Below are 18088 nucleotides of genomic sequence, written 5' to 3' on the forward strand. Positions count from 1 at the left end.
GTGACCGATAGAATAAATACTAGGCTTACAAAGAATAAGTCCTGGGGTCGATTTGCTCGACTAAAGGCGGTGCTCCAGCATGGCCACTGTCAAATTACTGAAACAAGTAAAAGAGTAAAGAGTAATTAATTAATTGATTAATTATTTATCCAATTTACTACTAAGAAGTTCAAAGATCAATATAGTTCTAAAAACGAGGGAAAAAAATGGAAAAACTTCTATATTCTGCTAATCAAACGGTAACAAAATAATATAAACTCTTTAAATTAGGGAATATTTTAAAATTAGGGACGATATTTAAATTAGGGAAAATCTTTAAACAAGGAGCGAGAGATTTGAAATTCCGCCTAGCGACCAAAGACCAAACGATATTCAGATTCGGTTAAGGTCCGCTGTTGCTAGGCAACACAACGCCAGACTCTTAGAGTGCTGGAATTTCGTTACTTCGTTTAAAAGTCGAGTGAGTCATAACGTAAGTAAATTCAGTCGCCTTTTAATTGTTTTTATATAAACATATTTTATTGAATTTTTAGTTTGAAAGAAAATAATGGTTGTTCACACGCTTAAAATTGATGAGAAAAAGAAAGTTTACTTAGCTAAATCGAAACAGCGGACACATGCTTACCTACAACGAAAACCGACCTCAATAACTATAAACTCACAAAACAAAACCCAGTTTGAACTGATTTTACTAGTTTTTATAGAAGTTGTATTGATGAGACTTGGGATCCGAAGTCCAGTATTGTGACAACAAGGTTGAAAAACATTGCGTCAGTGTGTAAACATAGACATTAAGCCCTATTCACAAACATGCGAGCGCTCGCACTCCTACACGCTTACAGAGAGGATGAGAGGGTGTAAGCCAAGGTTTTTACCAGGACCCACCCATATCACTATTAAAAATAAAATTAGAGAAAACGCAATTCTTATAAGCGGTAGGTGCAGTTGTGTTTGTGTGTGTGTGTGTAACTGGGTTGTCCAAAGGAAAACAGCCGCCCAGATTCAGGTAGTTTTATGACACTTGATACTGTAATAACGAATTTACTTTAAAATATACACAATCTATAATTTTCTCTTCATGTTCATTTTTGCCTCCTCCCGATTCTATACAGTCTAATACAACAGACCCAAATGTGGAGCCCCCGTAAAAGCGAAAGTACCGCCCCATAAAAGCATCGCCGGGGCAGACTGTCGCCAGACTTTGCTCACTCGGCTACGCTACTGTTTCCCCAAGTTGTCTCGAAATGATAGGTTATGGTTAACTGAGAGAGGAAATTAGTTGAATTAATGCTCTCTTTCAAACTTGAAAAAATTATTGTTGGGACAGAGGTATAAGGTAAGGATTACGTGAACAGTAGAGAGGGGAAGATTCCTTTGTGAGAAACGAAGGTTTGCCCAAAAGACTCTGAACGGTGTTTTGGAGGTGAAATCTATTTAAGTTTATGAATACTGGCACGAAAATGTATCGAATATTATTCAAAATGATAAAGAAAAATTAATGGGCTTGGATATTGGCAAGGTGAGTTTGCAAGGACATAAAGCATACGAGCGACTGAGTTGATAATGGAATGTCCGACCAACTTAGAGGATAGTCGTTTATATTCTGTGTCTGGTTACGCAATGCTTTGTTATTGTTGCTGTTCTTACAGCTGTCGTTGTTAACTTTGTTCCAGTCCGACTCTGATAAAAAAAACAGACCCGTGATCGATAATGTTCCGTACTGACTTATTTTCAAACTTAATATATTTAAAATTGCGTTATGTAATGTCTTCTTTCTGGGTGGTAGGGAAGGAGGTAACTTTCATTTAATTTTTTTTTTTAATGTTTTGTTAGCTTTTACTTGTTTCAGTCGTTGGACTGCGGCCATGCTGGAGCATAGCCTCGAAGCCTTTAACAAATTGATCCTACTACATACTTTTAAGTTTGGTACTGATTCTATCGGTTCCTTTTGCCGAACTCCTAAGTTATAGGGTCGTAAACAAACCAACACCAGTCGTCAAGCACTGAGAGAAAGACAACACACACACGCACATACACACACACACGCACGCGCGCGCGCGCACACACACACACACACACTTTGTCAATACATGTTTTGAATCCAGAAGAAATTTCTTTACCGATGTACAATGTTAACACATGTCACTGTAGAGGTAGGCTTCAATACAGTTTCCATCAACCAAATTCACTCAAAAGCCATTGCTTAGTAGAAAACACTTGCCCAAGATATTGTGCAGTGAGTCTGAACCCAAAACCATGTGGTTCAAAGCAAGCTTCTTAACTACACAGGAGATTTAGCTATTATTTTTAGCAGGTTCAATGACAACATGGAGGCTCCCTCATGTTTTGTGCCTGTGGTTGAGTGACTTTATTCTGGGACAGCTCAGTCCATCTAGCTGTAAATGGGTAATCACATGGGTAAATACTTCTCACTGCTCGTAAGTCTCAGCATCAGTTTAAAATTGTTGAGTTTAAAGGATGCTGAGAATGTTAACAGGCGCAGGAGTGGCTGTCTGGTAAATAGCTTGCTAACCAACCACATGGTTCCGGGTTCAGTCCCACTGCGTGGCACCTTGGGCAAGTGTCTTCTGCTATAGCCTCAGGCCGACCAATGCCTTGTGAGTGGATTTGTTAGACGGAAACTGAAAGAATCCTGTCGTATATATGTATATATATATATATATATATATATATATATATGATTGAAGAATGGCTAATAAGGGCTTACAGGCTCTATACAGAGAGGCTGTCAGCAAGGTTAGGATTGGCAACGATATAGTGAAGAATTCCGGGTAGAAGTAGGTGTGCACCAGGGCTCAGCCCTCAGTCCCCTTTTATTCATCATAGTCCTTCAGGCAATAACAGAGGAATTCAAAACGGGATGCCCCTGGGAGCTCCTCTATGCCGATGACCTAGCTCTCATGGCAGAATCACTACCGGAACTAGAAGAGAAATTTCGGGTGTGGAAGCAAGGGTTGGAATCAAAGGGCCTTAGAATAAATGTAGCAAAGACCAAAGTATTAGTAAGCAGACAAGAGGTACTCAGCACACATCCCTCGGGTAGGTGGCCCTGCTCAACCTGTAGGAAAGGTACAGGTAGAAACTCCATAAGATGCACCCAATGTAAGTTATGGACACATAAGAGGGCAGCAACATTAAAGGGAAATTAACAGATAAGATAGCTTTCATGTGCGGCAGATGCACAGGGACAATAGACACAACAGACACTCAGAAAAAGATTCCATCACACTCCAGGGAGAGAAACTAGAAGTAGTTGATAGTTTCCGCTACCTGGGTGACCAAGTTAGTAGCGGAGGTGGATGCACAGAGAGTATCACCACTAGAATACGAAATAGCCTGGGCAAAGTTCAGAAAGCTCCTACCCCTACTGGCAACAAAAGGTCTCTCCTCAGAGCAAAAGGTAGATTGTATGATGCATGTGTGCGAACTGCCATGCTTCACAGTAATGAAACTTGGGCTGTGACTGCAGAAGACATGCGTAGACTTGAAAGAAATGAAGCTAGCATGATCCGCTGGGTGTAGTGTCAGTGTGCACGCAAGCAGAGTGTAAGCATCCTGAGAGAAATGCTGGATATAAGAAGCATCAGATGTGGTGTGCAAGAGCGACGCTTGCGATGGTATGGTCATGTGCTGCGGATGGATGAAGAGATGTGTGAAGAAGTGCCACTCCCAAACAGTTGAAGGTATCAGGGGGAGAGGTAGACCCAGGAAGACATGGGATGAGGTGGTCAAGCATGACCTCAGAGCATTGGCCTCACTGAGGCAATGGCGAAGGACCGAGATCTCTGGAGATATGCTGTGACTACAAAGACCCGGGCTGCTTTCTGCAGCAATTCCACATACCCCCTACCCATTCTAAGTACCCCGGATCCCCAAAGTACCCTGGATCCCCAAAGTACCCCGATCCCCAAAGTACCCCCGTGCCGCTGACACGTTAAAATGCTCGAACGATCGTGACCGATGCCGGACCCTCCGCCCCTGTGCAGGTGGCACGTAAAAAGCACCCAATCCACTCACGGAGTGGTTGGCGTTAGGAAGGGCATCCAGCTGTAGAAACTCTGCCAGATTCAGACTGGAGCCTGGAGCGGCCCCTGGCTTCCCAGACCCGGTCGAACCGTCCAACCCGTGCTAGCGCGGAAAGCGGACATTAAACGATGATGATGATGATGATGATGATGTGTGTGTGTGTTTGTCCCCCTAGCATTGCTTGACAACCGATGCTGGTGTGTTGACGTCCCCGTCACTTAGCGGTTCGGCAAAAGAGACCGATAGAATAAGTATTGGGCTTACAAAGAATAAGTCCCGGGGTCGATTTGCTCGACTAAAGGCGGTGCTCCAGCATGGCCGCGGTCAAATGACTGAAACAAGTAAAAGAGTAAAGAGTAAAGAGAGTTTAAAGACTCTTTTTTTAAGCTAATTATGTGTATTTACACACTGCTGAGGAGAGCACGAGTCAGGTAGGGCAGGCCATCTTGTTCAAATATGTGACATACAATTCCTCAAGAGACTGTTTTACAGGAACTGATGGGAGGCAAGTGCATGCAGGGTGGACCGAAAAGGCACTTCAAGGATACACTCAAAACCCTTCAATGAGACTTAGAAGGGCTCCTAAGCTCAATCATGATGAGAATTTCTAATCACAGGTAGCCATGTTTTGTGCCATTTCATTCTTATTTGAAATTGTGTGCATGACATAACTTGAAGCTGGTTTCAAGAGAAAACCAGTGGTTTTCAATCATTATTTGCCTATGAAACCCTTTGATTTGTATTTTACTCGGGTGGACCCTCATAAACATTTGATATTTTAAAAAATCCAATTATATTCTCATTATCAAATATTATTGGGAATTGTATTTTAAAAAATGTTAAAATATTTTGTGTATGGTAGAAGTATAAACTATTCATTTTACATAAATTTTAAAAACAAAATCTTATAGGGACACTGAATGGTCACAGGGACCTCAATTGAGAACCCCTGCAGTAAACATTTAAAGTGGGTGGAAAATGAGCAATGGTAACATAGGGCCAAGTGAGCCCTTTTGTTTTGTCAAAGACATGACAAAAGACATGACAACCGCTCTTGTGAGGGTATCAAGATAAAATGCACTCAATACATCCTGTAAAGTACTTAGTAAGGGTCACAATCCTAGAAACCTTGTCAAAAGTGGAACATATGCAGCAAGATGTGGTCCTCCAACATACTCCAAAAGTACCATCTTATATCCTCACACTCATCAGGCTGGTTACCTGCTTTCCATGGTGTACAAATGACTGAGATGACAACATTCCCCCTGGATGGGAAGCCAGTCCCTCACAGTTACTCAATGCATGTGTGTATGTATGTATGTGTGTATGCGTGTGTGTATGCATGCAAGTGTGCTTGTGTGTGTATGTGTGCTTGTGTGTATGCATGCTTGTGTGTGTGTATGTGTGTATGTATGCATGTGTGTGTGCATGCATATGAGTGTGTATATGTGCATGTGTGTATGTATGTATGCATGCATGTGAGTTTATGTATGCATGCATGTGTGCATGCATGTGCGTGTGTGTGTGTGTGTGTAGCCTTGTCTTGGCATTACATGATGGTTGTAAACAATCATCACCATCATACTAGCAGTGTCGTTCATTAAAACTGAATGTACAAGGGTGAGTCAAAAAGTAATGCCATTTTGTTTAGGGCAGGTATAATTACCAATGCACGAACATGTATCATACATGAAAATGAAGCTGGTCCTCTGTGGATCACATCCCTACTTCTCAACATTGTCACCACTTCTCTCAATAGCAAAGTTCCACCTTCAAATGAGAGCATGTATCCTTGCCCTGTAAAATTCTGTTGACTGTTCTTTGAGCCACTTCTTGTTCACTAGAGTTTTCACTTCCTCGTCACTGGAATAATGTTTGCCTCTCAAACTCTCTTTCGTGGTGCCAAATAGATGATAGTTTGAAGGCACTAAATCTGGTGAGTGTGGAGGTAGTGAAGAAGAGGCTCAAAGAACAGTCAACAGAATTTTACGGGGCAGGGATACATGCCCTCATTCAAAGGTGGAACATTGCTATTGAGAGAAACGATGACTATTTTGAGAAGTAGGGATGTGATCCACAGAGGACCAGCTTCACTTTGATGTATGATACATGTTCCTGCGTTGTTAGTAATTATACCTGTCCTAAACAAAATGGCTTTACTTTTTGACTCACCCTCGTAAAAAATAATGACTTCCTTTTGCAGGTTTTGCCAGTCAAAGAGAAAAAATGACATTATCATTGTCAGAAATAGAGAAATATATCCAAAAATTGTGCCAAACCAAACGGATAAGAATCCAACAGTTTTTTCAAGACTATGATTCCCTGAGGTCAGGTTATGTGACAGGTAATAATCGTTTGTAATTTTTAGCACAAAGCCATCAACCCCAGTACATGGCTGGTATTTATTTTATCAACTCTGGAACAATGAAAGGCAAAATTGCCTTTGGTGGCATTTGAACTTAGAACATAAACTGGAAGAAGTGCTGCCAAGTTTTTTAGTTATGCCATATGAATTCGAAATGTCTTTCAAAGTTTCTGAATTCTCATGATGTCAGCAATTTATAATTCTCATTGGTAATGGACAGAGAAATTTGAAGGACTGCTTTGGCCCAATGGTAGAATGTCTGTCACACTTACAGGATATGTGGGTTCAAGTCCCATGGCAATCTTTGATGTTTTCCATCAAAAGGGTTTTTTAACCCAATATTTACAAGCTATTATTACCCTGGGCACATAAACGAAAACTGGGTATTGTGATAACTTGCCTTTGTCTGTGTGTTTGCAAAGTTACTGGAAAATGGCTGAATGAATTTTCCCCAAATTTGGTAGAAATACTCAGTGGGTGAGTGGCTCAAAATTATGGAAATTTGGTTTGATTATCTTCAAACATAAATCAATACATACATAGATATGTGATTGTGTGTGTGTGTATAGTGTTGGATTCAAGGGTTTTGTTTATTTATGAGTTGATTGCTTAATTTCAGTGGAGTATAAACATGTATGATGGTGATACTTAAAAGAAATAAAATTCTTTTAGAATCAAACTTATAAATTTCCCGATAAGCAAGTGGATATATTATTCATATCGTACAACAAACTACAGCACATGTGATTCACCTGCCATCATTGAAAGACACTATACTATACAATATTTTCTATAAGTATTTCATTTTGTTCACTTCCTTTTTCATATGAATCGACCCTCGTCTTTGTGTGTAGAGATCATGGTGTACCTATGCGTGTAGACACATGTGAGTACATACATACATACATAAATATATACATATATATGTGACTGTGTGTGTGTGTGTACAGTGATGGATTCAAGGGTTTCATTTATTTACAAGTTGTTTTCTTAATTTCATTGTTCTTAGGCTTCTAATCCTCTTTCAGTCAAACACAAAGCTTAATTCAATTCAGTTAAAAAGTATGAGAAAGCCATGCATTGTAAGTCATATTATAATTTGTGAAAAACTTTATCTGTGCACAGGGGATGCATCACCCTAGCCTTTTTATTTTTCATTTACAGCATTTTCTACTTCGAGTTCCATCCTTAAAAATATTTTTTCCTTGTCTTTTATTTATTAGAAACTCAGTTTTTCCGATGTCTCTGTCAGACACTTAATATTACACTGAGCAAAGATGAAGAAAAAATTATTTCTGAAAAATATGACTTTCGAAGAAATAAGACTGTCAACTACCGAGAGTTTTGTTCCACCATAAATAAACCAATCAAGGAAGACATGGATTCCAATGAACAGTCTGAAATATATCAATGTAAACAACAACAACAACAACAACAGCAACCAGTGTGAGTGTTTTAGTTGTTTATAATTAATTGTTTGTATCATTTTTCATGTATGTCTTTGTGAAGATTGTTTTTTTTAATGAGCTTTAATTAATTTTGCTGGTGTGATCATAAAATGTGCTCACTCTCTTCTTTAAAGTGCTTGATGAACAAGGGGAGATAACTTAAGTTTGAGCGAACTCTTTAGTCTTGCTGAGAACACGTCAACCTCTCTTGTGCTGGTGCCACAATAGAATGCCTTCAATATGTTTTTTTTCTAAGGGTTGGTGTGAGGAAGGGCATCCATTTGTACAAACCATTTCAGAAATGTATGTGTGATGTATTGAGAGTAATACGAAAATGAACATAACTTTTTTTATGAATTGACATAGGTATCCATGTTGTACATGTTGGCAGAATAACTCTTTCTCTTCCAGTTCTTCTTCATAACAGACAAATAATGGGTTGCAAGTAGATGCAAGTTCTTGCTTTTGCTTGCAACATTATCATTGAGTTTTTGATGATGGAAGGATGCAGGCTGTCCACATTCACAGAAGGTTACAGGTTGTTTGCAGAAATGACACCATTGACAAAAGTAATGTGTACAGAGGCAGGCGCAGGAGTGGCTGTGTGGTAAGTAGCTTGCTAACCAACCACATGGCTCCGGTTTCAGTCCCACTGCGTGGCATCTTGGGCAAGTGTCTTCTGCTATAGCCCCGGGCCAACCAATGCCTTGTGAGTGGATTTGGTAGACGGAAACTGAAAGAAGCCTGTCGTATATATGTATATATATATATGTGTATGTGTGTGTGTGTTTGTGTGTGTGTGTTTGTCCCCACTAGCATTGCTTGACAACCGATGCTGGTGTGTTTATGTCCCCTTTACTTAGCGGTTCGGCAAAAGAGACCGATAGAATAAGTACTGGGCTTACAAAAGAATAAGTCCCAGGGTCGAGTTGCTCAATTAAAGGCGGTACTCCAGCATGGCCGCAGTCAAATGACTGAAACAAGTAAAAGAGTAATGTAAATAATTCCTCATCTCTTAAATATAGAACTGTATTATATGACGGTTTTGAATTTGGTTTGCAAGATTCTTTAGAGTTCGTGTGTTGAAGCATATTCTGTTGAGTCTGGGGAGGTCATTTTCTTTTTGTGCCTTATAATTTAATACACTCACTGGTAAAATTTCCACTTTTTTTCTTATTTATATTTTCCTAAACTTTTTGTTGTCTTGCAAAAACATATTGTTATATGTATGAATAACCATATTCATAGAATTGTTCATTCATACATAACCAACTGTATGAATATGGTTGCATATTCATACTGTTGCAATCATACCAACTGTTGCACTGTGCCAACAGTTGTTACAGTGCAACCATACCAACTCCAGACAACAACCCATCCCAAAACAAGAAAATTCTTTTTTTAGTGTTGATGAATCTGACAAAAGAAATTTAAAAAAAAGCACTTCTAACTCTCACACAGCACCAACCACTGCTATTACCCCAGTGCACAACCACACCATTGCTGTCTTGAACAGAAAAACTCAAATGGAAGGCAACAACACAACGAAAAGTGCAAGGAATATTAATGCAGTATATGGGGATCAGACAATAAGCGTAAGCCAGTGTCAAAGGTTCTTCCAGAAATTCCAAGCCGGAAACTATAGCCTAGAAGACAAGCCTCATCCTGGAAGATCTGTTGAGCTCCACAAGAATGTCCTGCAAACCCTGGTGGGACAAAATCCCATTGTAACTGTTGAGGAACTAGCAGAGAAGCTTGGATTTGGTCATTCAACCCGTCATTTGAATCAGTGTGAGAAGAAAATCAACCATCTTTGGTTTCAAGATGAAAAGTGTTCTTCCACCAGAATAATGTTCAGCCACATACAGCAAGGATGAACAGTTTGAATGGGAAACGATGCCCCACCCACCATATTCGCCGGACATTGCCCCATCTGATTATCATTTATTTCACAGTCTTCATAATCATTTGGACGGAAAAAATAGGAATTCTGTAGATGAGGTCAGAACAATACGGGAGGAATATTTTTTGTCATGGACAAGTGAATTTTGGAAGAGGGATCTTGCAAATCCACCAGAGAGATGGAAGAGAACTGTAGAAAATGAAGGAAAGTGTATTTTAGATTAAAAAAGAATTTTGCTTACCTTAATTTTGAAAAATAAAAGAAGTATAAAAAAACTGCATTATTTATGGGATGACCTAGTATTTTAGTATCTTATTAGCTTAAAGCTCATAAGTGATCACTGTGCAACAATTAAAGAAAATAGTCTAATAATGGGGCATTGGAAAAATGTAGGTTTTCCTGTATGCGTGGGACACACACACACTCATATACATATATATCATATACAAAGATTCATAAATATGTCTCCCATAGTTTTATTTCATCCTTTTTCACAGCACCCCCAAACAGGCTGTGACTTTTTTTTTACCTCCAATAACAGAGAAGAGTTGATATTTTTTTCCAAACATGTCATCTCTGAAGAGCATATAGTGTTAGTTAACCATTCTGTTATCTAATCCCTGGTTACCTAATATCCACTGCAAAACTCACCAATAAGATTGGTGGAACTGGATCTATAATACTTCATACTTTGACTATATATATTCACGAGTGGCTGTGTGGTAAGTAGCTTGCTTACCAACCACATGGTTCCGGGTTCAGTCCCACTGCGCAGCATCTTGGGCAAGTGTCTTCTACTATAGCCTTGGGCCGACCAATGCCTTGTGAGTGGATTTGGTAGATGGAAACTGAAAGAAGCCCGTCGTATATATGTGTGTGTGTATGTGTGTATGTTTGTGTGTCTGTGTTTGTCCCCCTAGCATTGCTTGACAACCGATGCTGGTGTGTTTACGTCCCCGTCACTTAGCGGTTCGGCAAAAGACACCGATAGAATAAGTACTGGGCTTACAAAGAATAAGTCCCGGGGTCGATTTGCTCGACTAAAGGCGGTGCTCCAGCATGGCCGCAGTCAAATGACTGAAACAAGTAAAAGAGTAAAAGAGAGAGAGAGTTTGTATGTTTATATAAAGATATACTTAAACATATGTACATGCATACTTCACTGATTTGTTGAAACTTTTGATGAAAAATAAGGGTTAAAATAAGTGGAAAAAAAAAAATGAAGGAGCAAATTTATCTGCCAACCCTAAAAACATTTACCATATTCTTTCAGAACACCAACAAAGTATTCTACATTGGATCAGGTTTTATCTCGGTTAGCTACTTATTATAATCTTTATGGCTTGTCAGTAAAAAGAGGCTTTGAAGATTTTGATATGCACAGTAAGGGCACTGTTACAGAAAGTCAGGTGGGTTCTTCAAGCATTGAAATTCCTTAAAAAATATCTTTTTGTTTCTTGTTTAAGTTTTTGTTGTTTTTCTTTTGTTTTTTTTTTGCTTTTTCTTTTCTTTTAAGTCTTTAATAAAAGGAGATAATGGTTATTTATATTTGTATGAATAAGGTCATAGGGTCATACAATCAATGAAGTTGACTGCTGTTTATTTCATAGACCCTAGTAAAGATTGCAATGCCGTATGGTTAAGAAATTTGTTTCATTATCATGGCCATGCAGTGCTGGAAAAAACAATTCACTTATCTTAGGAGTATGGGTGAAACAAAAGCTGAAAATAATGGGTAAGACAGAGGTTAGCACAGTATATATAAGTGGCTGCGTGGTAAGAAGATTGCTTCCCACTACATGGTTTTAGGTTCAATCCCACTGTGTGGCACCTTGGGCAAGTGTCTTCTACTATAGCCTCAGGCTAACCAAAGCCTTGTGAGTGGATCTGGTAGACAGAAACTGTCTACTATAGGTAACAATGTTATGCAAAATATGAAAACCAATTTATTGCATTGTACATCGGATAATGCTCATGAAATTAGTAACAGAAATAATGGAATTGAAAAACACATCCTGTACAAATATAAGATTTAAAAATTTGAAAATTATATAGCTTATGATAAAAAATAATATTATTTGGCTCATTATTCCATTCACTAAGTAAATTAAGAACAATTTAGTTGAACCTTTATACAAACTATTTTCCAAAACTTTTACCAAGGAAAATAGATATTATGATGTAATTAACACCAGTTTCCTCCATGTGGCTTTTTCTGTTTTGAAGAATATGTCCCAGATTATTTCTGCATTTACATATAATCCTTAAAAATGTTTTAGCCCGAAGGCCGCGGCCATGCTGGGGCACCACCATATGCATAACTAACGGTTTTTTAAATACATTGGTAGCTAAAACACACATATGAGTCTGTCAAGGGTCAAACAACACATCGGAATGTAGCTCCCTTCTATTAATTTCTTTCTGTGATGAAATACTCAATTAACGATATTCAATATGGAAATTTAATTTCATTTTATTTCTCAACTTGGTTTAATTGGAAACAATTGTAGGTGAAATAGAGTTTGACGTTGTTCAGAATTGTATTATTTTCTAACTAGCAGTATCGCCCAGCGTTGTTCAGGTTTGTAAGGGAATGAACTATATAAGCATTTTTAGAGAGTTACTTCCCTTATATAACCCGAGCAAAAATCATTAAAAATGCGGAAAAAATGATGGTAAATTTTTTTTTAAATCGTAGACTAATCATAGACACGCACTAATACCCAGAAGGGTTCGATGTGAATGATGACTATAAGATACTCACTTTTGGTTAAACTGCACCGCAAAATGTGGGAGTAGTTAGGAATCTAAATTGGAGGAGACAGAGTCTCACACACACAACTTGAATTTTATATATAAAGATAAATTGGTGTCTGTATGTCAGTTTCTCCATTTTCTTTTTCTCATACATAAAAAATAGTATTTCCGCATCCATCAATGCAAAACTAACATCTTTGGTTTTTCACTGACACACTGGATAAAACTGGGGAACTTGAATGCGTGTGTGTGGCAGGTATATAAGTTTGAAGATATGATTATGTATACATATATATTTTTCAGTTCTATCGCAATTTACCAATTCCTCCTGATATTAGTGAAATTGATCTCAAATTCTTGGTGCAAACTTATGCAGAAATTAGTGACCCAGGCTACATAAATTATAGCAAACTTGACGTTGATGTCAAAAGATGTCAAGCAGCCAAAGAAGCAGCCAAAGAATTTCCTATTCCTCCACAGTCTGAAACTATTACCAAGGTAAGACACATTAAAAACCATTATTTCTAATACTGCTTTCAAATTTCGGCACAAGGCCAGCAATTTCAGGGTAGAGGGTAAGTTGATTACATTAATCTCAGTGCTTAAAGATACAAAATACCTAGATGGGTAGAATATATTAGATGTATTAAAGATTAGCCTTTTTTTCCTAATCCACCAGAACTATGCTATTTTCTTACCCCTTTTCTCTATAAACTCTGGTTGTCCCTTATTAAAGAACTTTATGTACATTTGTTATTTAACCCTTTCATTGCTGTATTTCTGTTGAGATGCTCTGTTTTTCTTTCAATTACTTTTAAATATCACAAAGAATTTAGTAAAATGACTTAGTTACCATTAGGCTAGTGTTAGGGACATAAATTGTGACTAAGGTTTGGTAGAAGATTTTAATTCAGAACTTATGAAAACAAGACTTTTGTACTTCAGAGCCAGAAATGGTTTCAGCCGGGTTGATAACGAGAGGGTTAAAGAACAGTCAACTGCTGTATAATGTAGGATTGAGAGAGTTCAGTGAATAAAGGGTCAGACAGCAGGTTCAGAGTTGATGAGTTCAACAACACGGCTGGTGATCCATTGTGTCTTCAAGCAAAACAGTTTTACATATCTTGGCTCACCAAGACAACCAGGGACTGCATTTGGACAATGTATTCCCACCAAAACTCCAAATGTGAACTCCAACATCATCATCATCATCATCATTTAACACCTGTGCTGTCTGACACCATCATCATTTAACACCTGTGCTGTTTGGCACCATCATTGTTTAACACCTGCGCTGCCTGACACCATCATTGTTTAACACCTGTGCTGTCTGACATCATCATCGTTTAACACCTGTGCTGTCTGACATCATCATCATTTAACACCTGTGCTGTCTGACACCATCATCGTTTAACACCTGTGCTGTCTGACATCATCATCGTTTAACACCTGTGCTGTCTGACACCATCATCGTTTAACACCTGTGCTGTCTGACACCATCATCATTTAACACCTGTGCTGTCTGACACACTTGCTCTCTCAGTGGGCATTTGTCAAATTCGCAAGTTGGATATTTGGGCTGCAGGCAGAAGTGTTACTCTGCCTGCTGGAATGTCAGAACCGACCTAATGGTTAGCATTTGTGATGGATGTGGTAAACTTGTCACTCAGAGCCACCTCAAACCACCCAGGAGTAATGATGCTGGAAGTACATGTAAGGACAGATCACCAGATCACTAATGGGAATAAGTAACAGACAGAGGAATGTTGTTCCTGACAGACAAATGGTCTTTCCGGAAGATGCTCACTTATTGTTTTGCTATTTGGCTTTGGTGATTTGTGCTTTGGAAAAGCTTCAAGTCTCATTTACTCAACCAATCAATCACTTACAGTTCTATATTTAAGAGATGAGGAATTATTTACATTATTTACATTTGATGGATATTTGTCCTCATCTTGTTTGTTGTTAACACAACATTTCGGCTGATATACCCTCCAGCCTTCATCAGGTGTCATGGGGAAAATTTCGATCCTGGGTTCTCATTCCTAAGGTATTTTTCCAAGTTCGATTCCAGGCAGTGATCTGAATAATAATAATAATAATAATAATAATAAAATAATAATAATACCAACAACAACAACAATAATAATAACAACAACAAAGAAGATGAGGACAAATATCCATTAAATGTAAATAATGCATATAATTCATTAAATGTAAATAATGCATATAATTCCTCATCTCTTAAATATAGAACTGGGGAAATGGATTTCAACACTCTTTACTGCAGACTTATTCCAGATTATTATATATTTTTGTTCTATGTCTTGTAAACTGTTTAATTACACAAATCTATTACAGCCAGTTTATGAATAGTCATTTTACTTTCGTTTTTCTTTCACAAATTTTTCACAAATCTTTTTCACAAATTTTTCACAAATCTTTCACAAATTTTTCTTTCACAAATTCTTTCAGTCAGAACCAGAACCAGATAATCCTCTGGCCAAAATCGTTGACAACATTAAAATTGAAGCCTTCAAGAATGGCGTTCGAACAACTGATTTCTTCAGAGATTATGATAAACTTAACTGTGGAGCAATAACTGAATCCCAGTTCATAACATCTCTGAAGCTGGGCATAGGAAAAGAAGCCCACCTAACGATGAGTGACATCCAAAAAATAGTTGAAGCTAACAGGACCCTTGATGGCAAAGTTCGATACAAGGAGTTCTGTGATGACATTGAAAATGGTAAATTCTTTTCTGTTTTATTTACTGTTTTCACTTCTCTCTCTCTCTCTCCCCTCCTTTTCCCTCTCTCTCCCCCCTCTCTCTCCCTTTCCCTCTCTCTGTGGATGGAAGCACTCCATCGGTTACGACGACGAGGGTTCTGGTTGATCCGATCAACGGAATAGCCTGCTCGTGAAATTAATGTGTAAGTGGCTGAGCACTCCACAGACACGTGTACACTTAACGTAGTTCTCGGGGATATTCAGCGTGACACAGAGAGTGACAAGGCTGGCCCTTTGAAATACAGGTATAACAGAAACAGGAAGTAAGAGTGAGAGAAAGTTGTGGTGAAAGAGTACAGCAGGGATCACCACCATCCCCTGCCGGAGCCTCGTGGAGCTTTAGGTGTTTTCGCTCAATAAACACTCACAACGCCCGGTCTGGGAATCGAAACCGCAATCCTACGACCGCGAGTCCGCTGCCCTAACCACTGGGCCATTGTGCCTCCACCCTCTCTGTACCTCTGTCTCAATGTCATGTGAAGATTGTAAATGAGCATCATCTTCATACAAGTGACGTTGTTCATTTCCAGTCTTCCACAGAAAATGTCTGGTGAGTGTTGGCAACAGGAAGGGCACCCAGCTGTCAAAAATTTGCTTCAGTAGATTCCATCTGACCCATACAAGCATGGAAAAGTGGACGATAAAACAATGACAATGATAACAACAGGGTAATCATGGTTGTTATTTGGCTCCAAATCAGCACTGATAACAAATGATTAGACGTATTCCAACCATGGCAGCCCCAACTATTTTTAAGGAATTTGTAGGACCAGATTATTCAGTATGTCTTTTGCATATTGAAGATGATAGGGTGTCACTTGAGTAAAACCTGGCTACTATTTCTAACATGCCCAACTAACCACACAGAGGCACCTTATCAAACTAGCTTTCTCTTGATACACACACATGGAAGCACTCTGTCTGTTACGACGACGAGGGTTCCGGTTGATCCGATCAACGGAACAGCCTGCTCGTGAAATTAACGTGTAAGTGGCTGAGCACTCCACAGACACGTGCAACCTTAACGTAGTTCTCAGGGATATTCAGTGTGACACAGAGAGTGACAAGGCCGGCCCTTTGAAATACAGGTACAACAGAAACAGGAAGTAAGAGTGAGAGAAAGTTATGGTGAAAGAGTACAGCAGGGATCACCAGCATCCCCTGCCGGAGCCTCGTGGAGCTTTTAGGTGTTTTTGCTCAATAAACACTCACAACGCCCGGTCTGGGAATCGAAACCGCGATCCTACGACAGCGAGTCCGCTGCCCTAACCACTGGGCCATTGCACCTCCGATACACACACATACACACTTTATGAAGATGACGTTTTTCCTGATGTCCTGGATGACCCCTGAAGGCTGCTGGACCAAGCCTAACTCTATTCACAGAGCTGAGCTCCGGATGTATTAGATGTCGTCCAATACATGGCTGTAATGTGTGTGTGTAATCAATGTTTATTGATTCTGCAGACATGTAGATTTAATAGCAAGAAGTAATAAAAGAATTAAAATTAGCCAGGAGGGTTGACTGTTGCCAGAATTTTACTGAACAAAGCAAATATTTATTGTTAACATTTCTTTACTGTCCATTAAGACTGCTGACATCATAGTCTCTCTCTCTCTCTCTCTCTCTCACTTGTACAGTAACTAGACATTTCTTTTGCTTTAGCAGCAGTACAAGATCAGCAAGATATGTAGTGAATAGTGTTGATGTAATTGATCGAGTCAATCCTGGCATGTTGTTGGTGTATTAGCATTGGAGAGTGGTTGGGTGTACTTAGAGTGACAAACCTCTGATGCGGGTTCAATTCTCAGCCAAGTTATTTCACTTATCTTTGTCCTCCTACATGACAATGCCGTCTGCATACAACATCGTGGGGAGGAGGGAGGGGTACAATCAGACCGTTTTTTTCTTCTTTTTTTTTTATGGAAAAAGCATTTGTTCTGGTACCATGTAAAGAGAAGCACCCAGTACACTCTGTAAAGTGGTTGGCATCAGGAAGAGCATCCCACCGTAGAAACCATACCAAAATAGACAATTGGAGCCTGGTGCAACTCTCTGGCTTGCCAGCTCCTGAAAAACTGATGTTAAAAACAGATGATGACCACCTCGAAAGGGTCCTATCAGAAGCAAATGTCATACTTTCCTGCTAGGTTTCCAAGAATGACCATCTCCGAGTCTCCTGCTGGTAGGCTTGGCTTGAAGAAACTGTCTTGTAATTCTTTCCTGCAACATTCTAATCCCATGTCTGTAAAACAGCAGCTGTGGCCTCTCTCAATGCGGAGAATGGCTCAACTTGGAGTGACTCTGCAACCTCTGCAACCTCTGCATTCTGTCAAGTAATGTTACTCTCTTTGCTCTCTTTTTACTATTTTACTTGTTTCAGTCATTTGACTGCGGCCATGCTGGAGCACCGCCTTTTTTAATCGAGCAAATCGACCCCGGGACTTATTCTTTTGTAAGCCCAGTACTTATTCTATCGGTCTCCTTTGCCGAACCGCTAAGTAACGGGGACATAAACACACCAGCATTGGTTGTCAAGCAATGCTAAGGGGACAAACACAGACACACAAACACACACACGCATATATATATATATACATATATACGATGGGCTTCTTTCAGTTTCCGTCTACCAAATCCACTCACAAGGCTTTGGTCGGCCTGAGGCTATAGTAGAAGACACTTGCCCAAGGTGCCACGCAGTGGGACTGAACCCAGAACCATGTGGTTGGTAGACAAGCTACTTACCACACAGCCACTCCTGCGCCTACTCTAGA

At 39.3% G+C, this 18088-nt stretch overlaps 1 protein-coding gene across 1 annotated transcript in view; it reads left to right on the forward strand.

Annotated features, from left to right (window-relative positions):
* The first annotated feature begins 368 nt into the window (after positions 1-368).
* Positions 369-18088, forward strand: part of LOC115214511 — a 65550-nt gene continuing 47830 nt past the window's right edge. The window contains 6 exon segments of the mRNA XM_029783709.2: positions 369-472; positions 6251-6391; positions 7636-7858; positions 11037-11172; positions 12824-13018; positions 14996-15269. Of these exon segments, the coding sequence (XP_029639569.1) occupies positions 6274-6391; positions 7636-7858; positions 11037-11172; positions 12824-13018; positions 14996-15269 (946 nt within the window). The 5' untranslated portion in view covers positions 369-472; positions 6251-6273.

This window comes from Octopus sinensis, linkage group LG7, assembly GCF_006345805.1.
Source record: "Octopus sinensis linkage group LG7, ASM634580v1, whole genome shotgun sequence".
NCBI classification, from domain to species: Eukaryota; Metazoa; Mollusca; class Cephalopoda; order Octopoda; family Octopodidae; genus Octopus; species Octopus sinensis.